At 61.7% G+C, this 25,767-nt stretch overlaps 1 protein-coding gene across 6 annotated transcripts; it reads left to right on the forward strand.

Annotated features, from left to right (window-relative positions):
- Positions 1–23: 23 nt before the first annotated feature.
- On the forward strand, positions 24–24,775 carry SH2B2 (SH2B adaptor protein 2). 6 transcript variants are annotated; one of them, XM_045461938.1, is made up of 10 exons: positions 140–156; positions 10,522–10,661; positions 13,062–13,825; positions 16,855–16,956; positions 18,655–18,746; positions 20,041–20,132; positions 20,215–20,379; positions 20,869–21,077; positions 23,577–23,748; positions 24,248–24,775. In XM_045461938.1, exons 3-10 carry the CDS (start codon positions 13,091–13,093, stop codon positions 24,589–24,591), a joined length of 1,911 nt encoding a protein of 636 aa, XP_045317894.1. In that variant the 5' UTR covers positions 140–156; positions 10,522–10,661; positions 13,062–13,090; the 3' UTR covers positions 24,592–24,775. The 6 variants fall into 6 exon arrangements, with proteins under 6 accessions (XP_045317890.1, XP_045317891.1, XP_045317894.1 ...); XM_045461937.1 differs by lacking the exon at positions 140–156 and adding an exon at positions 1,685–1,972; XM_045461934.1 differs by lacking the exon at positions 10,522–10,661 and having other exon boundaries at positions 24–156.
- Positions 24,776–25,767: the final 992 nt, after the last annotated feature.

Here is a 25,767-nt window from a genome sequence, read left to right on the forward strand (position 1 = left end):
TCTTATGGGTCAGAGTCACCAAGCAGCCGGCTTCTCCTCGCTTCCTCCTCCCTGGAGATCAGAGCAATTGTCCTGCCCAGGGCTCCAAATCCCAGGACCCTCCCTGGCCGATGACAGCCCATCAGCAGAGCTCAGCTCACTACTTGGAGGAACCAGGTTAGTCTATGGGGGCCAGGCCCTCCCATCTCCCAGAAGGGTGGAGGGGGACCATAGCCAGGCCACCCACACACACTCCCGCAGCTGTGCCGGCTTCATTCATAGACCTCCTGGTCGCCAGCCAGGAGTACAGGCCTCTGCGCAGCTCCAATCGATAGCTGGTCCACGTCTAAGCTTTCATTAAGTGTCTGTTAGCCAGGTCCTGCTGAGGGGGCAGCTGGTCTGGATGTGGAAGGGAAGAGACCAGGTACCAGGACCTCGGATGACACCTGACTTACTTCAGCACCCCTGAAGAGGGCAGTCCAGGGCTGGGGGGCAGAAGGTAAGGGCTCCAGGCCAGTCTCCACCTTCACCAGCCCAAGGCTCCTCTCTAGGCCCCACCCTTCCCATCCACAAGATTGGGATAAAAGCGTTTCCTTGCCTGTCCTGCTTCCGTGGAAATCAGAGATGTGAAATGGCTTTGAGAAAGGTTAGAGGGCTCTGTACAAAGATCAGAGGTCATTAGGGGTGGAAAAGGACAACGGATGGAGGCACTCGCGGCTAGTAGGGAGACCATGGCCGACCACAGAACTGTCAGAGGTGGGGCTGCGGAAGGTTTAGTAAGGGCAGGGAGAACTGATCTCACCTCCCCTACAGGGGTGGAGGGCTTGGCACAGGAGAGGAGGGGAGAAGGAGTTCCAGCACCCTCCTCTCCCCGGGAGCAAGCAATAGGTCTGATCTCTGAGCTGCCCTCCCACTCCCCCTGGACCCCTGCTAGCCTCTTGGAGGCCCCAGCTTGTGAGGGGTCAGTCCATAATTGCTCTGCAAAGACCAGCAGGAGTCTGTTTTCTTAGCCAGAGTGGTCTTGGCCCTAATCTCTGCCTTGGGCTTTGGGGGCTGCAGAACCCAGCAGGGGTGAAAAAGCCAGGGCTGTGTCCCACCCATTTGACCTCTGAAGATCTCTCCGGGAGCCCTCAGTCTCCCCATCACTGTGAAGGTGCATAGATGGGGCCCTGCTTGGGTCTTCCCCGCCCTCTAGCCCTTGGGCTATTTCCGGCAAGGGGAGGGCGGAGAAGAGAGGGCGTGGTGCTCGCCCTGGGGATTTATGAGAACCAGACGTCGACTTCCCCTGTTGCGACATCTGGGCCTCCTCGAGGCTCCCATTGTTCCCGAGGCGGAGGGGTCCAAGACGGCGGCGGCCCCCGCTGGAGGCCCATCTCCAAGGGGCGCCTACGCCCCCATACACCCCACTATTCAGGCCACCCACCCGGACCCCACCCGCCGCGCTCCCGGGGCACGCTTCCGCGAGGGGGAGACTTTCGCCCCAAAACAGGCGGCTGCCGGCCAGTTCCTAAGTCCCTGAGCCCCAGCACTCTGTCGCCGCCGCCGCAGCAGCCCCACGGAGGCTAACACCAGCAGCGGGCGAGGTTCAGGCTCCGCTAAGGGCTGGGGGCGCGACGGGGGCGGGGCCGACGCGGCCCGAGGCGGGCGGGGGGCGGGGCCCGCGCCGGGGGCGGGGCCGAGGAGGCGCGCGCCGCGCGGGCGGGGGGCGGAGGGGGAGCGGGCGGGGCGCGCGCGGCGCCGGGCTGAGCTCGCAGCGCGCGGGGCTCGGCCGCCGGGACCGCCGAGCCGGGGCCGCGCAGGGCCCGCGAGGAGCGCACGAGCCTTCGAGGTTGCGGACGAGGGAAGGAGGAGCCGCAGCCGACGCCGGCGCCCGCCGGGAGAGAGCCCGAACCCGCCGCGGGCCATGAGCCGCCGGGCCCCGAGAGCCGGGCCGCGGTCGGGGCAGCGCTCCGCCGGCGCCCCGGCCCGCCCGGTCGCAGCTGCGCGCCTGTAGGTACGGCCTGCTCGTCCTCAGTTCCCTCGTCCATCTCCCCAGACCCGGTCCGTCCCTGAGGGCGTGCGTGTGTGTGCGCACGGCTGCCCGGGGAAGCGCGGCCGCACGCGCCCTGGTCCGCGCGTGTCGTCTTTGTGTGCGCGGGTGGGAGGGAGCGCGACGGAGGAGATGCGTCCCCAGCGGGGACCCACTAGCCGACCCCCTCCCGGGCTGGGCGGGAGGGGCCGAGCCGCCTCCGGAGCAGCTGCGCCCCCGCCCCCTCCTAGGGCCCAGGCCGAGTGGTGGGGCGAGCTCAGCGGGCCCCCTGGAGGAGGGGTCTCTGGCCCGGGAGCGTCGCAAGGGAGACCGAGACTCTTCCCTTGGCTGCGAGGGCGGGGGGCGGGCCCACCTGGAAGGAGGGTACGAGCCCCGAGAGGACCCTATCCAGTCCACAGTCACCGGGCCGGCACGCCCTCCATTCGGCCCAGGCCATCTTTCTCACGGTCCCCAGTTCGGCCCGCCCACCCCGGGAGCTCTCCGACCGCCCTCGATAGTGGGGAGGACCGTGGAGGGTGCCCGAGAGGCCGGCTCCTTTAAGAAGGGGCGGGTTCATGCCCTCCATTCAGGCCCTTCGGCCTCAACCATTGATGAACCTACGGGCCGCGCGGGGCCCGGGAACCGCGCCAAGGCCAGGCAGAGGCTGGGACCCGGCCCGGCCCCCATCAGCCCACGAAGTGAGGTCCTCAGAGGGAGAAGGCTACAGTGACGGGGGTCCCTTAGGAACCGCGCAAGGCCGGTCCGGCTGCCAGCCTCAGGAGTAACTGAACATGGATAAGCCAGAATCTGTGTTCACACCGACTTGGTGCAGGGGAGAACCTCAGGGGTGGGAGTCAAACCTGGGTTGACCCCAACTTCTGCACTTTGAGCCTCCATTATCTACCTTGTAAAATGGAGACTGTGCCGCCTATCTCCTAGCTGGGGGACCAGTAAGAGTTGTCCGCTTCAACACAGGCCACCGGTCGTGGGGTGAGTGAGGGCAGCAGCAGGAGCGAGGGGAGGTTCCCCTAAGCTGTCTCTACCGGGGACATGATCTGAAACCTCCCCGACTCTGCCCCCACTTTAACCAGATCTCTTCCCTCCTAACCTCCCTGCTCCATCCAGGAGGCCATTGGTCAGGGGACTGATTAGAACCTTCTAGCTCTAGGAACTTTGGGAGAGGTCTGGCAGTAGGGGCAGTGCTGGGAGGCTGGCATGAGTCAGGGTGTTCATGGGGGTCTGGAAGGCAGAGTTTCCCACAAACTGTTCCCTTTTACTCCTCTCTCCCCCTAGAGGGCATGAATGAATGATGGTGGGCAAGAGATTCCGAAGCAGGTTAATGGAATGGTTCGAAGTAATTGAGGGTTCATCTGTGCATGCTTTTCCTCTTACCTACTGTGAAAATTGTGTCTAAATTTTCTAAACCCTTCCTACCTACTTAGTGGGTCTCCAAGGAGAATCCATACGTACATACCTAAGGGTGGTATTCCACCAAGGCTGAGCATTTGGTTTTGAGTCGATGTGCCAAGCTGAGGGCGTCCTGCTGTTTCTCGTGTAGTCTTTACAATAACCCTGTGGGTTTGTTACTATTAACTACCACCGTTTTACAGAGAAAGAAACAGTTTAAGGGAAGTGAAATGACTCGGCCAGAGTCACTCAACCAACAAGCCAGGCCTCCAAACCACTCGTGTCTGACAAAAGCCTCATTGTTACCTCTTGCACTACCTACCCTGGGTTGTAGGGAAATGGGGCGTAGGTGTCTTGAGCCTCCCGGCTGCTGTCCACATGGGGTTCTTGGTCCAGTCTTGGAGCCCACCTCACTTCCTGCTCCTCATTTGTTCACGTGGCTCCAAGGGCAGGGTCCGCCTTGGAGCCTTGGGGAAGTTTCTCTTCCCTTCTCACCTGGCTAGGTCTGTTTTTATGTCCGCACTCTATCCCAAGGGAGTGTGCCTCCTTGTCTAGAGGAGGTTACAGCCAGCACCTCTTTGGGCAGAGCATCAGTGTGTAGGAGTATAGTATTTTTTGACTCCTCTGGGTGATGCAGGATTTGGGCTCCATTCTCCAGATACTTCGGACCCTCTATGTATAGGGCCCACCTGGGGGTGCGTATAACATCTGCAGGGGGTTCATGGTCTGGTGCTATTGTAGAGGGGCAGGAGAGGGAGGGTGGAGGCGGGGACAGGACCAAGGGGGCGTTCCCAAGGCCTCCATGGGCTCAGTGGCCAGGCAGCTACTGGGGCAGAGGAGTGGGAGCAGGCGGGGCAATGCCTGGCTGGATGCTGAGACTCCGAGCAGAGAACAAGCAGGGGTTGGAGGACGAAGATGTAATAGAACTTGGAGGTGGTGAGTTTGAGGCGCCTGGTGATCAGCCAGGCTGGGAGTTCAGGTGCTTGGAGAAAGACCCAAGGAAGCCGTATAAGCATCTGTGGTACCCAGAGTATCTCAGAACTGAGGGGAGGGACTGAAGGTCTCAGGAGTCACTGGTATGTGTGTCATGAAAAAGCCAGAAGGCAGACAGGTGGGCTGGGTGGCGGGGGTTGAGAGCGTCTCGCAGGTTTCAGGGGCCAGGCCAGGGAGGTCTGGGAAGGGTATGAATCCGGACCTAGGTGAGATCCATGGCACTGAGAGAGAGGGAGAGACCTTTGAGGCTTAGGCCAAGGCTGGAGAGGGGGTGCCCCCGCTCTGTACTAGTACAGCTGGAGCCATCCCAGCCTGCATTCCACCTACAGAGCCTGTCCAGGAGCTGTCCAGCACCAGGTGCTCCTGAAGAAAGATGGGCTTCCCTCTAACGCCCCAGGCCCCAGCCTAGCTTATTGTCCTGGGCCCTGCTGCCTGCCCTTCTGACTTCTGTTTCCTGCAAGGCCCAGCTCTGGACTCTCCTGCCCTCCACTCTGTCAGAGTGCCGCTTCTCACGGTGGGCATCTCCTCTCGGGAGGCGGGGCCTAGGTCCCCCACGCCCACCATGAATGCCCTCAAAGGAGAGCTTCCCAGGGACAGGGCCCTGTTGTGAGTAGCACATGCCGCAGACAGGTGTGAACTCTGCTGGACACTCCCTTCTTGCCCATTCTGTGACCCCAGACCCACCAGCATGGCTGCTGACATACAGTGGGAAGCCAGCACACATCCAGTGAACGAGAGGCTAGTCACCTCCCTTGCAGCACTTAATTTCTTCATCTGTGCAATGGGCAAATCCTGTCCTCCTGGCCGGGAAGGTGTGAGGGGAGAAGGGTTTGAGGGGCATCTTGGGTGGCTCAGTTGATTGAAGGCTGACAATCTGACTTGAGTTCAGGTCATGACTTCACGGTTTGTGAGTTTGAGGCCTACGTTTTTTTAAACATTTTTTAAAATGTTTATTTATTTTTGAGAGACAGAGTACGAGTGGAAGAGGGGCAGAGAGAAACAGACACAGAATCCAAAGCAGGTTCCAGGCTCTGAGCTGTCAGCACAGGGCCCAATGTGGGGCTCGAACCCATAAACCACGAGATCACAACCTGAGCTGAAGTTGGACGCTTTGCCGACTGAGCCACCCAGGCACCCCAAAAATGAATAAACATTTTAAAAAAAAAGAAGAAGAAGAAGAAGAAGGGTTTGAAACAGGGGCGTAGCCCAGTTGGATGTGGGTTCTAGGAAAAGACCTTGGCCACACTGCAGAGCCTGGATTTGTTGAGGGTTGGAGGGGTCAGTGGGAAACAGGGAGGCCAGGGAGGAGGCCTCTAGCCATCTACTCAGAGCAGTGAGAGGAAAAGAGGGAATGGATACAGAACATTTAGTAAGTAGAAGCAGAAGACTTTTGATCTTTAAACCATTTACTTTTTTTTTTAAGATTTTTTTTTTTTAAGTTTTATTTACTGAGGGAGGGAGGGAGGGAGAGTGTATTTGGGAGAGACAGGGAGGGGAGAAGCAGAGAGAAAGGGAGAATCCCAAACAAGGTCCACATTGTCAGTGCGGAGCCCCACACGGGCCTTGATCCCACGAAATGTGAGATCATGACCTGAGCCGAAACCGAGAGTCAGACACTCAACCGACTGAGCCACCCAGGCGCCCCTTTAAAATTTATTTTCAAGTAATCTCTGCACCAGGTGTGGGGCTCAAACTCACAATCCCAAGGTCAAGAGTTGCATGTTCCACTGACTGAGCCAGCCAGGTGCCCACCCCCCCCCACCCCCCCAGTTATTTAATCCTGTGATGGCCCTCTGAGCCCTTTAACAGATGAGGAAACTGAGGCCCTAGGAAGCTGTGGAGCTGGGACTCAAACCCAGACGCACTGGCTCCCGATCTCAGGCTTTTAACCTTCTCCACTGTCCCACGTGTCAGATGATCAGATGTGGACGCCCAAGCAGTGGGACCTCTGTGAGGGGGGCAGCTATGGAAGCCCCAAGGACTGGGGGTCTATGGGTCCCAGAGTTCGTCCAGGGTTGGGGGCATCAGTGGAAGCCCGGGGGCTCAGCAGAAGGGTTTTCACCACCCCACAGTGGGAAAGGCCGGGAGTGTATGATAGGCATGGGGAAACCCTGGGCACAGAGCTGCCTCCCAGCGCTGCTCCTCAGCATGGGCCTTGGGCCAGGAAGCAGCCCATGTGGGAGAGCAGCATGGTTGTTGGTCCCTTCACGGCTGTAGAAACTGCTGCTCAGAAAAGCCAGGACCCGGGTGCCTGAGCAGTTAAGCGTCCAACTTGGGCTCAGGTCATGATCTCATGGTTCGTGGGTTTGAGCCCCACGTCAGGCTCTGTGCTGACAGCTCGGAGCTTGGAGTCTGCTTCAGATTCTATGTCTCCCTCTCTCTCTGCATCTCCCCTACTCACACTCTGTCTCTGTCTCTCTCAAAAATAAACATTAAAAAAAAATTTTTTTAAGAAAAGCCAGGGCCACCTAAGGGAACCCCCCCCCGCCACCGCCACCCATACAGGGCCAGAATCCCAAGGGCTCTTAACCTGCACCTGTCCCTGTCACTAGCCAGAGCGCCCTCCTCCCACACCAACTCTGCAGCAAAGTCCCAGCAGGTTCGAGGTTGTTAAGACCAGAAATCACACCCATTTCTGCCCCTCCAGGGTCGTGGGGTGAGCACGGATATTCTGTGCGGGGAGGGCGGGGAATTCCAGCCGCCTCCTCCCAAGGAGGCCCTGGTTCAGGGCCTGCCCCAAGAAGATGAGGACGCGCTCTGGGGGTGGGTGGGGCGGGGACTAGACTCTAGAGCCAAGGCCCGAGGCCCCAGCAGTGACGCAGAGAATGTGCCCCGTGTACTCTGAGCCTCCGTCCGCAGGACAGACTCAGGCAGCCAGTAGGCAGACGGCACCGCTGGCTGAAGGAACAGCCCAGAGGTTGTCTGCATCCTGTGAAGGGAGGGGTGCAGAGGCGGGGCTGGAGGGGACTGTCCCACGGAGGCCAGGAGGTCAGTTGGAAGGAGAGCAGGATGGAGGACAGAAGGAACGTGTGGGGTCGGGGTAGCCGGGTCAGGAAGCCCGGAGGAGAAGACAACAGTGGGCATGGTTGAGGCCCCGTGAGGCCTTGTCTCCTCTTCTGGTGCTGGGGGGGCCCCGGTAGAGACCACAAGCTTCCCCAGCGTGAGTGGGGAAGGGGGAGGGGAGGGGAGCACTGCTCACCCGGTGCAAAACAGAGCGCCCTTAGTTCTGACCCTCACCACCCCTCCTGGCGCTTGGCCGTCTGGGTGCTCTCCAAGCACGGAGCTGAGCGAGGGTGCAGGCGAAGGGTCGAGGACCTTGGCGATGAAGAAGCTTGCCCCCCAGGACACCTTTGCAGGGTACTGGGTGGCTAGTTTGCGCTGCAGGGCCTCCTTCCCTTCCCTAGGGGCAGACTGCCTTCCGTGATGGTAAAACCCCCAGCTGGGGCTCCCACAAACAAGGCCGTGAGGCCCCTGCAGGTCGTGGGCCAGGCCGGTGCCTCCTGTTCCGGCGGAGCAGAGGTCCTCCGCGAGTTGGATCGATTGGTCGTCAGCCCATTAGCGGGGGTGGCCAGGCTGCCTCATCAATATTTTAAGGCATGACCTGGCCGTGGGGTCCGGAACTGCGTGTGGCAGGGGCTGATGACTGGCCTTTTTTCTATTCCAATTGTGAGTGCTATTTTTACTACCGGAAGGCCAGCTGCCCCCTCTCCCAGGCGGCTAACCGGGTGGGGGTAGGGTCTCCCATCTGGGTTCCTGGCCGCAGGCTTAGGAGAGTTCGTGGCTTGGAAAAGTGACAGGCAGGGACTTGATTAGGCTTCCTCCCTGAAGCCCCCTCCCTTCCCGCTCTGGCCCTGGTGAAATGAGAATGAAAACCAGGAGGCAGACAGGCCGGCTGAGCCTCGGAAACCCCCCGAGTGATGGATCAGGGGAGGGTGGTCTACCTGGGTGGGTGCCCTTTGTCTCCAGCCCCAGTCCTCAGAGAAGAAGCAACCCCTGCCCGTCCCTGGTCCCAGGGGGGTGACAGTGAGGCCCCAGTCTTCAGTGTCCAAGGGCCGTAATAGTCCCAGGCCTTAGAGGCCACCGCTCCAGCGCCCCATTTTACTGGTGGGGAAGCCTGAGGAGACACAGAGCCTGGCCTGAGACAGAGCCCAGTCCTCCAGTGCCCTCCCGCACCGACTCAGCAGGTCTCTTCTGGCTGTATGGGGCCACAGGAGGAACTGGGACTCTGCCCATGGAAACAAGAGGGCCAAGGACCACAGGGACCATGGGAGCTCGGGGAGGGAGGGCCAGTGTAGGGAGAAGGCTTCCTGGAAGAAGAGGTTTTACAGTCTAAACGCCAAGTAGAATTTGAGTAGTCAGTAGAGTGAGGACAGCTGTTCAGGCAGGAGACTGGCACAGGCCAGGACCAGGGGGCCACTGGAGGAGGGAGAGCCCAGGGCCATCTGGATTCATCCATAAACCTTCCAGGCGAGCCAGACAGTGGGGGCCAGGGTGAGTTCATCCACCCTGCTTCCAGGATCGCTGGGCTCAGCTTTTCCCACGTTGGGGTCTGGTCACCTGCAGAATGGGAGAGGGCCCCATCTCATTCATTGGGTGACACTGGCTGGTCCCTGGAGAGGGCTGGAAAGGCCTCCTGACTGCACCCGAAGTTAGGGAGGACCCCGGCTCTGCCCGTGGCCGCCCATGGATTATAACATTGCAGAGTCCGCCTCCTGTGCTGTCCTTCCAGGAAGGGACACCCCTTACCCCCATTTTAAAGTGAAAAAACAGGCTCAGAGGTGGGAGTTGTGGTCATCGTCACTCACCCAGAGAGCAGTGGGGTCAGGCTTTGAGCCTAGGTCGGCCAAGATCCCTGCACTTGGTCTCATCCCCCATTTTGGCTCCAAGGGCAGTTCAGTTGGGGACAGTACCTCACTGCTCCTGCCAAGGCCGAGGCCTCTTCTGTATGGCTTGCAGCCTTCTCTTTGCAGACAGCCACGTCTGGGCCTCTGTCTCCCTGTCTGTAGCTAGTGTGGGGGCTCCCTGCTGGCCCCGCTGTTTGTCACTTACCTCTCCATGCCCAACCCCTGTCCTTTCTATGTAGCCCTGGCTAGACCCGGGGGACACTGAGGCCCATAGGCTCCTGGCCAGCGAGCAGGGGTGGGTAGGGGAGATCAAGGCAGTCCAGTCTCTGCCTAGGACGTGGCCACAGCCACCATACCCTTGACAGATTCTTCTCTTGAGGTCCACCCCTATCTCCAGTGAGGGCTAGCTGGGACCCACGCTGTGAGAGCCTCCCCTCAGGGCCCCGTGCCTCCACTCTGTCCCCTCCAAGCAGCAGGAAGAACAGGGAGGACCAGGGATTGATGTGCAAAGAGGCGCACCGGGACTGATTTCCTCCCTGCGCCCTGTTCCCCTGTGGGGCAAACGGGTGTTCACATTCGGTGCTGGATTCGGTGCTAGCCCTTCCCAGGCTGCTGTGTCATCCACTCTGACCGCCCTCATGGTACAGGGGGAGAAGCAGGGAGCACTCCCACCTGTGGGGAGCACAACCACATGGGGTAAGTGGATGGGCTTGGAACAACAGGAACAGAGCCTCACCGGCTTAGCCGCCGGGCTTTCTCCCCACCCCCACCCCCCAAAACTTACCCCCTTGGCAGGTCAGGCCAAGGCCTTGTCTCTCCACCTTCCCTGGAGGCCTTGCTGGTAGTGGCAGGTGTGTTCCCACCTCCGCCCTCATTCCTGGCATTATGACTCAGGCCTGTCTTCTGCCCCCAAGGAGTGTCTATGCTGGATGGGGGGGGGGGGGGGGCAGACATGGAAACAGACACCTGGAGCACCCTGTCATTGGCACCTTTCCCGAGGGGCATACCGGAGGGGACTGTGGGAGCTTGGAGGAGATCCTCATGCCACGTGGGTGGGGGAGGTCAGGGAAGGCTTCCTGGAGGAAGTGCCCCTGGATTAATTATGGGTGCCTCAGCCCCCGTTCTCCCCCAGCCCCTTCCCCTATGTCCTGAAAGTCAGCCTCCGAGTTATTGTTCTTGCCTACAGTGAGGTCACTCTTTGTTCTCCTCCCTCTTCGCCGCCATAAAGGCCATCGCAGACCCCACCTCCTCCGGGAAACCCTCCTAACTCCTCGCTACCCTCTTCCGCAGTGCGGGGGCAGGAGTCGCTGAGCAGACCGCTGGTTTGGAAAACTGTCCTCTGTGCTAAGTGCCTCATCAAGTGGCCCGTTTCCTCCCTGGGGCTGCCCTGTGGTTATTGACTGCAGATCGATGGCCGAGGTTGCCCCAAGGTGAGAGGGAATTCCCACAGTGCCCTATGGCCCAGAGCCCCCGCGGATGATCTCACAGAAGTGGGGCAGCTATTTTTACCAGGCGTTTAATTACAGAGTTTGGATCCCAGAGGAGAGATGAGATGATGCTCCCAGGAGCTGTGAGGGAAAGGCCATGCTGGGTAACGTGGGGGATCCTGGGAAGACAGGTGAGGGCTTGACCCTCCGTCTCAATTCCCCTAACACCAGGCTGGCCCCCTCAGACAGGGGCTCCCCAAGGCAGGGCAGGACCACATTACCCCACTTATTCTCCACTGGTAATTTTCACCCTGGCCTGGGGTCAGGGGTGGACTATGTACGTACACACAATGAGCTTGCTCTGTGCCCCCACGGGTGATGGCCACCTTGGGGGACAAGGAAGCAAGGCCGCCCAAATGACTGGCCACACCAGTAGGGTGGCGATTCAGAGTGATGAAGGCTGGATGGGCCTGGGAGCAGGAGAAAGCTGGCTGACGAGACAGCTGGGATCCCTGTGTTGGAGCCTCTTTAGGAAAACCAGGTTTGGATGGGAGCTCTGGAGGGAACAGGATTCTAGAAGGTGGGAACACAATAGAGAGTGCAGGCTCCGGGGGTGGAGAGAGACCTGAGAGGGCAGTGCCTTCGGTGCCAGCACGAAAAGTTGGCTCCTACTTTTCTCTTGAAGCTTCTTTATTTTGAGAGAGAGAAGGAGGGAGAGAGAGAGACAAGAACAGAGCATCCAAAGCGGGCTCTGTGTTGCCAGCACAGAGCCCAATGTGGGGCTCGAACTCACAGACCGTGAGATCATGATCTGAGCTGAAGTCTAATGCTTAACTGACCGAGCCACCCAGGCACCCCCAAATCGGCCCTACTTTATCCATACCAGGTGACCCACGAGTCCTGGAGTCAGGGTGAGAACCCCCGGTCGATCACTAACAAGCTGCATGTTCTTGGGCCCCATGCGAGGGCTTAGGCAGTGACAGCTGTGACGTGCCTGTGGGCCAACGTAGGGCTCGAACTCACGACCCTGAGATCAAGAGCCGTGTGCTCCTCCAACTGATCCACCGCCATTCATTCAGTGTTTACTGTGCCTCCATGTGCCCGGCACTGGGGACACAGCCACTTAAAATACTGCATTCTCTGGGGCGCCTGGGTGGCGCAGTCGGTGAAGCATCCGACTTCAGCCAGGTCACGATCTCGCGGTCCGTGAGTTCGAGCCCCACGTCGGGCTCTGGGCTGATGGCTCAGAGCCTGGAGCCTGTTTCCGATTCTGTGTCTCCCTCTCTCTCTGCCCCTCCCCCGTTCATGCTCTGTCTCTCTCTGTCCCAAAAATAAATAAACGTTGAAAAAAAAAAAAAAATACTGCATTCTCAGGGGAAGGCCGTGGCGGGCAGTTGGGGATAGGACAACACAACCAAGCAGTGGAATCAATGATATATCAGAGAGGATAAGCATCGTGGAGAGTAGTAAGCAGCCAAAGGGTGTGGAGACACCAGCACTGAGTGGAGCAGGAATCTTCCTTCCTCTCAGTGGAGTGGGGGTTGGGGAAGGCTGGTGGACAAGATGGTATATGAGCAGAAACCTGAAGGAGGTGAGGGAGTGTGGGGGAAAAGAATATTCCAGGCAAGTGCAAGAGAGGATTGCAAGTGCAAAGGCCCTGGGGCTGGACCCAACAGCAGCCAGAGCAGAGTGGCGGGAGATAAGCTCAGTGAGGTAAGTAGAGGCAGATCATGTGAGGCCTAGGTGGTTATGAGTAGGACTTCTGCTTTTTCTCTTGAGTGGAATGGGAGCCAATGCAGGATTTGGAGCAAAGGAGGGACCTGATCTGTCTTGTTTTAGGAGTGATGACTGGGTGTCTGGGTGGAGAACAGATGATTCGGGGGTGAGGTCAGGTTCCGGGGGACCGGTGAAGAGGCTGCTCAAGTACTGGAGGCCAGAGAAAGGGTCACGTGGGCCCCTGGGCGGCAGCCTGGATGATGAGGAGTGGAGGAAAGGTTGGGTTCTTGGCATATTTCAAAGGCAGAGCCGCGCCTATTGCACTTGACTTCTTCCTGCCCCACTGCCTTCGGAGGCCCTCGGATAGAGGTTAGCTTGGGATGCTAGACAACAGGAAGCTCATAGGGACCCAAATCAAGGCACCTGGCACCCCAGCCTCTTTCACCAGCCCCAGAAATGACCTTGAGAATGCTCTTTGAAGGGTATGACTGCGGGGAGGGGGCTCCCTCCTGCAGACGCGCCTCTCTCTCTGCTCCGAATGGCCACAGGACGTAGCCCCCCCCCCCAACCTCAACACACACACAGCCCCAGGGAGCCCTGGGGGCGGGGGGAGGGGGGGGGTGGGAAGAGGGGCCGAGTAGTTTGCGCTGTGGTCACAGGGTCACTCCGCACTCTTGTCGCCCACAGCCGCAGGGGGCTGCGATGGGACGGGAGCCATGAATGGTGCCGCCTCCGGCCCCGCCGCCGCCGCCGCCGCCCCCGCCCCGGTCCCCGACTGGCGGCAGTTCTGTGAGCTGCACGCGCAGGCGGCCGCCGTGGACTTCGCGCACAAGTTCTGCCGCTTCCTGCGGGACAACCCGGCCTACGACACGCCCGACGCCGGCGCCTCCTTCTCGCGCCACTTCGCCGCCAACTTCCTGGACGTCTTCGGCGAGGAGGTGCGCCGCGTGCTGGTGGCCGGACCGGCGCCTCGGGGGGTGGCCGAGCACCCCGAGGCCATGGAGCCCGAGCCGGCGGGGCCCGCGGCGCTCAAGGCGGCGGCGTATGGCCACTCGCGGAGCTCCGAGGACGTGTCGACGCAGGCGGCCGCCAAGGCCCGCGTCCGCAAGGGCTTCTCGCTGCGCAACATGAGCCTGTGCGTCGTGGACGGCGTGCGCGACATGTGGCACCGGCGCACCTCCCCGGAGCCCGACGCTAGCGCCGCCCCGCGGGCCGCCGAGCCCCCGGCCGAGCCGCGAGACAAGTGGACACGGCGCCTGCGGCTGTCGCGGACGCTGGCGGCCAAGGTGGAGCTGGTGGACATCCAGCGCGAGGGCGCGCTGCGCTTCATGGTGGCCGACGACGCGGCCGCGGGCCCGGGGGGCACCGCCCAGTGGCAGAAGTGCCGCCTGCTCCTGCGCAGGGCCGTGGCCGGCGAGCGCTTCCGCCTGGAGTTTTTCGTGCCGCCCAAGGTGAGCGCCAGCCCCGACCAGGGGGGCGGCTGCGGGTGCCAGGGGCTGGCTTCCGGGCCACACTGCCTGGCTGTCTGCCCTCTTCCATCCTTCATCTGGGGCCTCTGGGTGGCTGGAGCCTCCCAGACAGGGTGACAGTGGCACAGAGAGGGTGCCTGAAATGTGTTGGTCCCCAGCGCCGCCCAGCCCCTGCTGGCCGGCCCTTTTCTGGCCCTTTTCAGGCTTTGAAAGCTGAGCTTCTCGCTGTCACCAGCATTGCTGCTCACCTGAGTGCACCCGGCCCCTCCCCAACTTGGGGGCTCTCCATGGGAGCCCCGGGGGGCAGCTATAGGCCTCCTCCAGGGGGCACACCTGCCCTATTTGGAAAGTGGGAAGCATTGTAGTAACAGCGGCCCACTTTCCAAGGGCATGCGGCCCGCCCAGGCCTAAGCCTGGTGCGCAGTCTCATCCCCCGCCAAGACCCCTGCAGGGTGGGCATTGTGGTCCCCAGGTCACAGAACAGAGAACAAAGGAATGCTCAGAGAGGAGGTGTGGCCTGCCCAAAGGCACACTGCTGGTGGGTGGCAGAGCCGGGCTAATTATACCCACCACCCTGGTGGTCCCTAGAATGAGGGAGCGTGGAGGTGGGAGCCGCGTGTGTGCTAGGAGATTCGGAAAGGTGGGAGGTCGTGCTGGTGCAGCAGCTGGCAGCATCCCCAGGAACCACCCAGGCCCTCAGCCCCCACCCCAGGCCTACTCTACTCCCAGGCACCTTTAGTCACCCTGAGCCTCTCGCCTTCTCCATCTCCCGGTCTATCTCTCCCCACTGCCTCCTGGCCTCTCTCCACCGGAGGTACAGGGCGTGGGCTCCCCAAGGCTCGGTGCCCACGAGCTGCGTGGACTCTGGAGAGGTGACTTCCCAGGGACACGCTTACTCCCTGAAGAGCTTTCTCCTTGAGTCCAAACACCCCGACTTCCCGAGGGTTTTTTCCCCTGCCAGGCCCCCACCGTTAGGCCCCTTGAGAGAAATCACTGACCACTATGCCCAGCTCCACCGCTTGTCAGACAGACCAAGGCCTGGCAAGTGGGGGAGGGGGGTGGGGCTTGCCCAGAGTTGCCCAAAGGGCAGGGGCAGAGGCCCAGGGCTCCAAAGCCTCTGGGCCTGAGTGGCAGTCACAGCTGCCTGGCCATAAATAGCAGTGTCTGCAGCCCTTGGGGGGAGGACGTACAGGAGATGGGGCCTCTCTGTTAGTCTCTCTGGAGCCCACCATTCACCACTGACAGAGGGCAGAGCTCCTGAAGGGTCACTTTCCCAGCTCTGAGGAAGGCAGACGGGTGGGTTCCTAGCCCCTGATCTGGCCTCAGACCCTGCTTTTTCCAACGAAGTGTTTGTGAATTCGGAAGTGAACCCCATAGAAGGTAGATAATACTATGGTCAGGGCTCAGGTCAGGTCCCCCAAATGTGTTGGCTCCCAGGGTGTGTGAGCCCCACAGGGCATCCCTGCTGACACCCCTTCCCAATGCCTTTTAGTCCTGTTCACCCACCCCTGGGCCAGATCTCCTGCTCCTGGAGGCCTAGCTGCACCCTTGGAGCACAGGAGCACGGAGTCCGCAGGCTCAGGGACTTTTTCCTGGGATCCTCAGACTTCCCTCTCACAGCCCCATGAGTCAAGTCTCTGGCCTCCTGCTCCCTCATCCTGCAGGAAGCCTCCTAGACCTCAGGTCCCCCCCACCATAGCCCTTTGCCAGGCCAGCCCTGGGGGCCCCGGCAGCAGTGGGCCTGGCCCGTGCTGTTGGGGAGCCATCAGGAAACCTGTATGTGCAGGACCAGACGGTCAACTTCAGTGGGGCAAGCACTGGATACTCTGGGGGCCCTAAGGAGGGGAAGCTCGGGCTGCAGAAGTGTCCACCAGGAGCAGAGCCCCCGGGACGGGCCTCTCCGGAGGCACACGAGCTGAGGGAGCAAAGGGTGGAGGTGCGACACAGCCTGACAGCTCTGGCCAGGGAAGAGGAATGGGGAGGTGTGGCTGCAGCGGGGTCAAAGGCCGCTGGGCCAGGACAGACGCAGTTCAGATGCCAGGCAGGGGAATCCAGCTGAAGCCCCCAGGCCAGGCCTGCCCTGCAGGACCACACGCCCCTGCTCCACTGGCTGGCACGATGGCCTGCCCTGGTCAGCCGAGGCCCTCGGTCCCTGCTCCAAGTCCCACCAGCCCGCGCCCGCTAGATGGCAGCCAGTGCTACCAGGAATTCCCATCAGCCTGCCCACCCAGCATGTGGCCCTTCCCTTTCCTCCTGAGAAAGTCCCTATTCTGGAGCCCAAGCCCTGCCGGGAAGCCCAGTCTCAAGCCAGCCCGGGGGGACTTTAGGGCCATGGCCAGGAGCTTTGGAGCAGAGTGGGGCGGGGCCAGGCACAGGGTGGCCCTCCCCCGGAGACCTGATGGCTCACCTTGGTTAAACCCCACACTGGTCCCTTTTCCTCCCCCCGGGGACATGGCCCTGCCCAGCTCCGGGATCCCTGTTCTAAGTCAGGGACTCCAGAGCCAGGCTCTGGAAAGTGTAGTCTAAAGGGGGGGACGAGCATTTTTTCCCTAAATGAACTAAGACAGACCAGAAGATCCCTCCCTCCATCACACACAGTCAGGGGGAATATTGTCTGTCAAATGTTCGTTTCAGAGATCTTTTTACCTCAGCATGTATGTGCCGGGTCACGATGTCAAATCTATTTCTTACTATGGGTCAAGGTCAAAAATGTGAGAACCACAGATGTGGTGGGTAGAAGGGCTGCAGAAGGGCAGCCTGGGTGATTTTCCCCTCAGGGCTCAGAGGTGGGAGACGCCGGTGTCAGCTCCAGCTGTCTGTGACTTGCCCTGTAACTATGGGGGGAGGTCCCTTGTTTCCCAGAAACCCCCTCAATGTAGCCATCGGTGGAAAATGGAGTTCAGAGCACCTCTGTGCCCAGGGCTGCTCTGACCTCCGAGAGGTGGGAGGGCAGCGAGGGTGTCCGAAGGCCCCGGGTGACTCTCTCACCGCCCCTTCCCCTTGTCTCCCAGGCTTCCAGGCCCAAGGTCAGCATCCCTCTCTCGGCCATCATTGAGGTCCGCACGACCATGCCCCTGGAGATGCCAGAGAAGGACAACACGTTTGTGCTCAAGGTGAGCCCCACCCCCAACCTCACAGATCCTCTGGCTGCCCCACGCCACCTCTGCTGAGGCCACTGCCGGGGTGGGGGTGGAAGGGCTGCGGGTGGTGAGGGTAAGGAGCCAGCAGCAGGGCACGGGGAGGCAGCCCTGGTGGGGAGGCCCAGGACCCTACCCCGATGTCTAGCACACAGCTAGGACTCGAACCCAGGCCTGGGCTCTAGCACCGTGGGCTCTGGGTATCACCCACCATCTGCCCCCCCGCCCCATTCCCATTTCCTCCTGACCCCTTGAAGCTCCTCTGAGTTTCACTTCCTCGCCTCCCTTCCCCAACTGGAACCAGCATGTCCCCACCCCGTAGTCTGCAGCAGTTATGCAAATGCCCCTGTCGCAGGGCACTGGAGTGTGGGAACCTGCCTGGCCCCACGGAGGGCACAAAGGCATTGAGGGTGGGCGGGAGAGGCACCCCAGTAGGTCTGGGGGCAGCTCGTCCTTTTTCCCAGGCTCCACGGTACCAGGGTGGCCCGCTGGGGTTGCTGAGGACACAGCTCCAGGCTGCCAGCGCTGTGGCCCTGTGCCTCCTCGAAGCACTGGAGGGTGTTTGTGAGGCCAAGTCCCCAAGGAGGCCCAGTTCCACCCACCCAAAGCTACATGAAGCTCCCACCCCCCTCTCTAGGCTCCTCGTCGGGTTTATGTTTTACTTGGCCCTGTTTGTTTAGTCACAAACTCCCTTATTCGTTTAGCAAATGTTTGCCAAGCCCCTACCCTGAGTCACCCCAGGCCAGGGGCTGAGAAGGTAGTCCCTCCCTGCCTGGCATTCTTGTCTGCTGGGCGAGACAGGCCCAGAGCCTCACTCCTGACAGCTGGCTGGCCACTGTGCTTCTGACTGTGCCTGGGAGCCCCGAGGCAGAGGGGCTCACCTGCCAGCTCCGCTCTGGGCCTCAGTTTCCCCATCTGTCGAGACAGGACTTAAACCCCACCACCACCACCAGCTCTAAGATGCCGGGAGTCTGCAACTGCTTTTTAACCGAGACGCACACACTGCAGGCTGAGAGCTCGGGGCCTTGGCATCACGGAAATCTGGGGTCAGGTCCCAGCGCTGCCACTGAGTGCTGGTGTGAACAAGTCAGCTGACCTCTCTGACCCTCAGTCTTCGCCATCAAATGGGGAAAACATACCGCCCCCCTCACAGGGCTGCTGGGAAGAGGTCCTCAGGTGACAGATGTGCAGAATTGCACTTTGGACCACAGCAAGGGCTTCCTCCTCCTCTCTGCCCCTCCAGGCGCTAAGGTGTGGGAGCCCCTCGACTCGATGTGCTAGGCCAGCTGGCCCTTCATTCACTTAAGGGCCGTGACACTCTTTTACTCCATCTCTGGGGTGCCAGGGTACGTCCCTTCCATGGCCAGCATGGCTTCCTCAGAGGCTGCGTCCCCAGGGCCCAAGGAACTGTGGTCAGCAGGGCCGGACATCGCCCCGGGTGATCCCCACTGGCAGGCTCTGGAGGGAGGGGCTGCCGAAAGTGTGGCCAAGGCTCCACCCCAGGACCCTGACCTGGGCTTGGGGTGCTACCCGATGGTGACCCCGCTGTCTTCCCTGCTGCCCGCACCAGTGAGCCCCCGTGATGGAGGGGCGGGATGAGCCATTTGTCCCGGAGTCTGGAGCCCTTGGCTGAGGGCACTAACAGACCGGGACTCCTGGCTACCCCCTCCCCAGGTAGAGAATGGAGCCGAATATATCCTGGAGACCATCGACTCACTGCAGAAGCACTCGTGGGTGGCTGACATCCAGGGCTGTGTGGACCCCGGGTGAGTGCCCCAGGTGGCCCTCAGATGGGTAGATGGGGTGGGGGCCTGGCTGGGTAGTACCCTTGGTTCCCCTTAGGGGATGAGGTTTCCAGCGAGGGCGGGGGCTGAGCTTGGAAGCTGGGCTTTGCTCACGGCAGTCCTGTCCATGTTGGTGCTGCCGGCCAGGCTCACGTCGTTCCCCACCCCCAACAGGCTCTTTGAAGCCTACTGCACAGGGCCAGGGCCTCGGGACCTGGGAGAAGGTTAGACTGATGCTTGTCCCCACTCCAGGGTAGTCTGAGACCACTAGGAGATGGGCAGTGATGGGGAGAGCCCAAAGGGCCAGGGGTGGGGGAACAGAGGCAAGGCCCCGAACCCAGCCCTGGGGCTCAGAGAAGGCGTGCTGGTAGAAGGACTCACCTCTTCTGAAACGTAAAGGAAGAGCAGGCCTGAGCCAGGCAGAGGGGACTGCTCGGCGAAAGGTGTGAGGTGTGTGAGCGCCTGGGACTTGCGGGGAATGTCGAGCCCTCCGGGTTGCTGGAAGTAGAGTTGATGAGGGCGACTTTGATGAGAGCCTGGGAAGTTGGGGGCAGCGGGGAGCCATGGCTAGTCATAGGCAGAGGGCAGCTACGGTCAGCTGTGTGGGGAGGAGCAGCAGGGAGGCTGGCTGCATGATCCAGGAGAGACTCTGAGGCCAGGAGTAGGAGGGGCAGGCTGGCCAACCCCGGAGCACTTGGCAGCAGCTTGTCTGGCTAATGGGGTGAGCCAGGCCCGGGGGGAGGGGCTGCTGCTTTCTAATTAACAGCTTCATTTGAAGAAGCACAATTAAAGGCCTGAGTGCCTCCCAGGCCCCCCGATCCCCAAAGTGGCTGTAATCCCTCCCTTGCCACCGTCCCAGCCATCTGGTCTGCAAACTCTTCCCCCAGCCCCTGTGAAGGTGACCCTCACTTTGCAGCATTTTCGAGCTGGCAGGGTCCCAGATGCCTCATGTCACGGACAGGGAGACAAAGGCCGGGGCAGGGAAGGGAGCCGCCCAGGGCCCCGCCTACCACCGTGCCCTGCCATCGTCTGAGGGACACCCCCTGGGGTCCCAGGAGGAAGACTGCACCCACTTGGCGAGCCGTCCATATGGCCTAGTCGTGTACGTGGTGGCCAGACAGTGAGCTGATGGTGTGACAGAGGGATGTGGAGGCAGAGGGACCCAGGCCAGCAGGAGAGGGCTGCCGTTGTCAGCCGGGGCATGGCTCCCTGAGCAGCCGGTGGCTGGGGTCCAAGTCCCGTGGCAGGACGCGGTTGTGCTTTCCTGCCTTCACAGGGACAGCGAGGAAGACGCCGAGCCGTCCTGTGCCCGGGGAGGCTGTCTGGCCAGCCGAGTAGCCTCCTGCAGCTGTGAGCTTCTGACTGACGGTAGGTGGGGGCCGAACTGGCGGGGGTAGCGGAGGGCAGGGCTGGAGGGGGTGGGTGTTCCCGGATGGCCACTTCTCTCCAGCAGGGGACCTGCCCCGGCCCCCAGAGACAACGGCAGCCGTGGTGACAGCTCCACACAGCCGAGCTCGAGATGGCATTGGGGAGTCCCTGGTCCACGTCCCGCTGGAGACCTTCCTGGAGACCCTGGAATCCCCGGGTGGCAGAGGCAGGGACAGCAGTAACACAGGTGCAGTGGGTGTGGGGTTCTGTCCCCGGCCCTCCTTCCTGGACCCCCACCCCAGGCCTCAGAGGCCCCTGGACTCCCTCTAAGGCCATTCCTGAGCCTCAGAAGTCATGACATTTCACGCCACGGGGTCCAGTGCTCAACAACTCAGTAGGCAAGTCCTACTTGACCCCTCCCACAAGCCCTGGGTTCCATGGAACATGCTTGTAAAGGGTTGGAACCAGGAGTGGGGGACGAGGAGACTTGACTCGTTCCCAGGTTTGTTGCCGACTTACAGAGTGACTCCAGGATCATTGGTTGCCCTGTGCCTCAGTTTACCTCATATGCTGAACTAGTGGGTTGGGTTGGTGCCCTGCCCTGTTCTAAGATCATTCAAACAGCATTTTATGTGCAAATACCCAACAAGCTGTCGCATCACCTCTCATTTACTTACCCCCCGCCACCGCCTCCCGTCCACTCCCCCATGCCCCTCACGCTGTCGTCCTCTCCCAGGGGAGGAGGGAGCGGAGGCAGAGCCTGAGGCCGAGCCTGAGCTGGAACTCTCCGACTACCCCTGGTTCCACGGCACGTTGTCACGGGTCAGGGCGGCTCAGCTGGTGCTAGCGGGAGGACCCCGGAGCCACGGCCTCTTCGTGATCCGCCAGAGCGAGACTCGGCCTGGGGAGTACGTGCTGACCTTCAACTTCCAGGGCAAGGCCAAGGCAAGTCAGGGCAGGGGAGGTGGCACACAGAGGCCGAGTGGCCCGCTGGAAGGGAGAGGTGCTAAGGAGGTGCCAGGAGCAGGCTCCGCGGTACAGGCGGGGCATGACTGCCCACAGGCATGCCCTCACCCCACCTTTCCCCCCCCCCCCCACCCCTCTGAGGGCTGCAGTCAGCCCCAGATGTGGCTTCTTCATTGTCCACATGGGGAAGCCACCCATGTTTTGGCTGAGCCCACAGGAGGCCGGGCCCTTCTGAGAGTTTAAATTTGACCCTGTACCTTGCGGATCGCTTACCACTGAGACTTCTGAGGGTCTCCGCCACATTGGTGCAGAGCGGAGTCAACCAAGGCCCTCCTGCCCCACCCACCCCCACACGGCTCTCTTCTTCCCTGCTCAGGTCAGTTCCCCAAGCCCTCCCGGGCCCTGGCTCTGAGCCAGACCGGTGGCAGGCCCAGGGTCACAGAACCGCACGCAGGTGGGGCCCTGAAGAGCCAGGCAGCAAAGGAGGAGGAGGAGGACTGGGCCAGAGGGCTGCCATGCAGGGTCTTAGGGCCGGGGGGTGCTCCTGACCCCACCAGCCAGAATAAGGGGTCAGTGACCCAAGGCATGCAGTGAATGGAGAATCCTCGAGGGGAAGACGAGCAGAAGGGAGGTCCAAACAGGGCACAGCAAGGGAGTGGCCATGCATCCAGATGGGGGGGCTCCTGAGGAAGGGTACTGTGTGCTAACAATGACCTAAAGTGCAAAGGAAAATATGACAGAACGTTGGGGCGGGGAGGGGTGGTTTGTGGCTACAATGTGACCAGAATGGGCAGGAACCCCATCCCACTCCCCCCAACCATCCCAAGTTTCCGATAAGGAAACAGACCTGGCCCCGGCTCCTCCCAGGACACGGTTCCCGTCAGTCCCTGCTGGAGGAGGGGGCACCCCAGGACTCCTGCTCCAGGCCTGCATTGGTGGTCAGTGCCCCAACCCCTGGTTGGCCTGCCACAGGCCCTCCCCCGGCTCCCTGGGCATCTCTCCTCGGCAGCGCCGGCCCCGCCATGAAAGAGACGGCGCCTCCCCGGGGGACACCTCCTTGGAAAGCAGCTGCCCTTCCCAGTTCCTCTGGCAACCAGGCACTTAACGCCCGTCCCTGGCAGCCTGAAGTTTACCTTCCGGGCCAGCACTGCCCCACACAGACTCCCTGGAGGGCCTGGGTCTGACTCCTACCCAAGCCAGAGGCTAGGACCGTGTCCGGTCCCCTGTGGGACATCAGTGGGGGAAGGGAGTTGGGAGGTGGTGAAGCAGAGTGGGAGGCTCCTCTCCTTCCGAGAGCGTGACCCAGCCTTGAACTCATCCCATCTGCTGCCCCATCAGAGCAGGGTGACTGTCCAGCATTTGACGTGTTAGTCGTGGGATAGAGCAGGACCCCCAGCCTGCTGCTTGCACACCTCCTAGGAAGAAAGACCCCTGTCTTCCTAGGCAGCTCTCTCCATCTTCGGGTAATATGTCCTGAAAACTGAGACGCTCTGCCTGGGCCCCTGCCCCCCAAGGCCCTGCCCAGACTTGAGGCTATAGTAGGACCCACTATGCTTTTCCTCTCCGGCTGAGCCCCTGCCCTAGGCTGCCATTGATGCTCCCTGGGTTCGCTCACACTGTTCTGGCAACTTCTGGCCCTGCTGAGTGGCAGAACTTCTTCACGGGGCTTCTCTGTCCTTTATGTAGGAGGCCAGGCCTGTTTCCTCTCCTGGGCGTACCCTGAAACCCTCCTGTCGCTGGCTCTCTTGCTACACTCTCCCGCCACCCCCCAGACAACCACCCTTCCTCCTGTAGTACACACATTGAGCAAAATAAGGCTGAGGCCAGAGACCTGTGGCTCACCACTAGAGACCACAGGCCTGTGTCTCCTCTCCCTGAGGCACCTGTCACATGTGGGCTCCTCTGGAGACCCAGGAGGAACCAGCGCTATCCCTCGTGCTTCAGGGGCTCCTGCGACAGCACAATTGGGAAGCAAGATGTGGTCACTCCTCCCCAGCTGGACTCAGGGTTGTTTCTACCCTCTGGGCTCGGACTCTACAGGAATAACAGCCGACCGCTCCCTGCTGGGGTGGGAGAATCACACAAATGAGTTCTCTTCCCAGCTGGGTGCCCTGTGACTGTGGGCGAGTCCCTCCCAGTGCCTCAGTTTCCCCATCTCTAACATGGGGGCTGTATCTCGACCCTCGAGGGCTAGTGGAGACGAGAGATGGGGTGTGGAGGGCATGATGTGGGTGCGTCTAGCACAGGGACGAATGCATGGCTCCCTTCAGTCCCAGCCTGGCTCTGTTGCCCTCCTTCCCCATCCTTACTACAGGGGTAACCCCCTAAGAGGGGGCTCACGTGTGCGGTGTCCCCGCTCTGACACAGCCCCATGTGGCCTCTTCGAGACCCCGTGTTCCCAGTGCCCCCCAGAGGCGCTTGCGAAGCCGCTGGCTAGTCCAGGACCCCACCACTGACCGTACCCACCTGTGTCCACAGCACCTGCGCCTGTCCTTGAACAGCCACGGGCAGTGCCACGTGCAGCACCTGTGGTTCCAGTCTGTGCTTGACATGCTGCGCCACTTCCACACCCACCCGATCCCCCTGGAGTCAGGGGGCTCTGCAGATATCACCCTACGCAGCTACGTGCGGGCCCAGGGCCCCCCACCCGGTAAGGCTCCCCCAGTGGGCCTGTGTAGACAGGTGGGCGGTGGGCAGAGGGAGTCACCCACAGGTGGGCGCGGCACTGCCAGTCCGGGTCGGAGGAGCGCCAGGTCTTGGGCGGTTGTAAGCACTCTGGGCCATCGGGGTTGGGAGGAGATGGCAGCCCGGGGCCAGGTCCGGAGTGATTCCGGGCAGGCGGAAGGAGGTCGCCCGGAGGCGGCGCTGCGGGGGTCCCTAGACACCTGCACAGGTGGGGCTCGGCGGCGCCGAGCTGCTGAAGGAAGTGTCGAGGGGGGTGGTGAGGGTGGCCAGCACGCGCAGGTTTGTGTGTACCTGGGACGTTAGGGACCCAGGGATGGGGGACCGGAGCCGGGAGACCTGAATGCGAGTCCTGGCCCCGGGTGTGATCCCAGGCTACCCGGCACTCCGCGTCCCCGCGTGGGGGGGCGGGGGGCGGCCGAGGGTGCCCGGCCGGACCCTGACGCGCCCGCGCTCTCCCGCCGCAGCCCCGGGGCCCTCGCCCAGCGCCGCGCCCGCGCCCCCCGCCTGCTGGAGCGAGCCGGCGGGCCAGCACTACTTCTCCAGCCTGGCCGCCGCCGCCTGCCCGCCCGCCTCGCCCTCGGAGGCGGGCGGCGCCTCGTCCTCGTCCGCCTCGTCGTCCTCGGCCGCGTCGGCGCCGGCCGCCCCGCGCCCCGCCGAGGGCCCGCTGAGCGCGCGCAGCCGCAGCAACAGCGCCGAGCGCCTCCTGGAGGCGGCGGGGGGCGGCGCGGACGAGCCCCCGGAGGCCGCGCCCGGCGAGGGAGCGCGGGGCCGCACGCGCGCCGTCGAGAACCAGTACTCCTTCTACTAGCCCCGCGCGGCGGCGCCAAGGCCCTGGGCCCCCCCCCCCCCGGACGCGCCGTGCGGTCGCCCCCGTACCCGTCCATCCCTCCGTCCAGCGGACCCGGCCGGCCCCAGCCCGGCGCTGGGTGGGAAAAGCGAAGCTCTTCAGTGAAGACATAAATGTTATTAAAGAGCCTGTTTTAGGGACTGCACACGGCTCTCCTGTCGTCCTTTCTCCTGCCCTGGCCTCGGACACCGCTCCTCTGGGACTGCGGGGAAGGAGGGCGGGTACCACACAGGGCATCCCCATCTCCTACACCCGCCCTTCCCTATCCAGGCCCACAGTGGCTGGATCCAGCTGGATCCGGCTCTGCCTTAGGGGATCCAGCTCCCAGTCCGGCGAGGAGACGACCTGAAGGAGACACCGTGCTAAAGCACTAGGCCCCACAGCAGGGCTCAGGGAGACGGCCCCGGGGGGAAAGGGATCGGGGAGGGGGCTTTATTGGAATTTTGGGTGAGCTGTGACCTGAGCAGACCCTTGGGGGGAAGAATGAAGGGTGGTGGTTGGGGAAAAAGGAGAAAGAAGGAGTCCTTTGATGGCAGGGACTCAGGGAAGATGGTGGGGGCCTTGAATGGCAAGATAAGGAGTAGTCCCTGGCTAAGAGAGAATAAGAGTGTTCTTGGGGGTGACGGGGCAGGTTTCCTCCACATTAGCGCACAGGGAGGCTGAGTCTCCATCTCTGACCTAGGTTCAAACTGGGAAGAGGACTGAAGGCCCTCCCGCCCCCAGCCCCAGCCCATGCTTCCCTGCAGGCAGAGGTCCAGCTGTGGCTCCTGTGTCCCCAACCACTGGAGGCACAGCCTGCTCAAGGTCACAGCACCCCAGCCCTCTGGCAATACTCCCTCTGGGGAGGATCTCCTTCCTGCTGAGCCAAAGCACACGCCCCTCCCTCAATCCAAACACCTGGGGCCACAGACTCAAGGTTCCCCTGCCCAGCTGTGTCCTTGCACAGCCTGCAGTGATGTGCCTTTCGGGACCCCCCCCCCCCAAGACCAGTGATCCTCATGGGGCTCCCGGGGCTTTGCTGCTGCAGCTACCCAATCCTGATTCACAAAATGACCTGGAAGTGACAGCCGTGCTCCTGCTGCCGTCTCGCAGAAGGAGGAGTGCAAAGCCAATGCTCTGGAGAGCAGCCTGTTCCTC

The sequence above is a fragment of the Leopardus geoffroyi genome, chromosome E3, assembly GCF_018350155.1.
Source record: "Leopardus geoffroyi isolate Oge1 chromosome E3, O.geoffroyi_Oge1_pat1.0, whole genome shotgun sequence".
NCBI lineage: Eukaryota > Metazoa > Chordata > Mammalia > Carnivora > Felidae > Leopardus > Leopardus geoffroyi.

Bases quoted from the DNA above. Each gene is read 5' to 3' on its own strand.
- SH2B2 (XM_045461934.1), top strand. From the start codon at position 111: ATGACAGCCCATCAGCAGAGCTCAGCTCACTACTTGGAGGAACCAG. The intron at 157-13,061 runs GTTAGTCTATGG...TGTCGCCCACAG, and splicing joins TCACTACTTGGAGGAACCAG to CCGCAGGGGGCTGCGATGGG. The intron at 16,957-18,654 runs GTGAGCCCCACC...CCCCCTCCCCAG, and splicing joins ACAACACGTTTGTGCTCAAG to GTAGAGAATGGAGCCGAATA.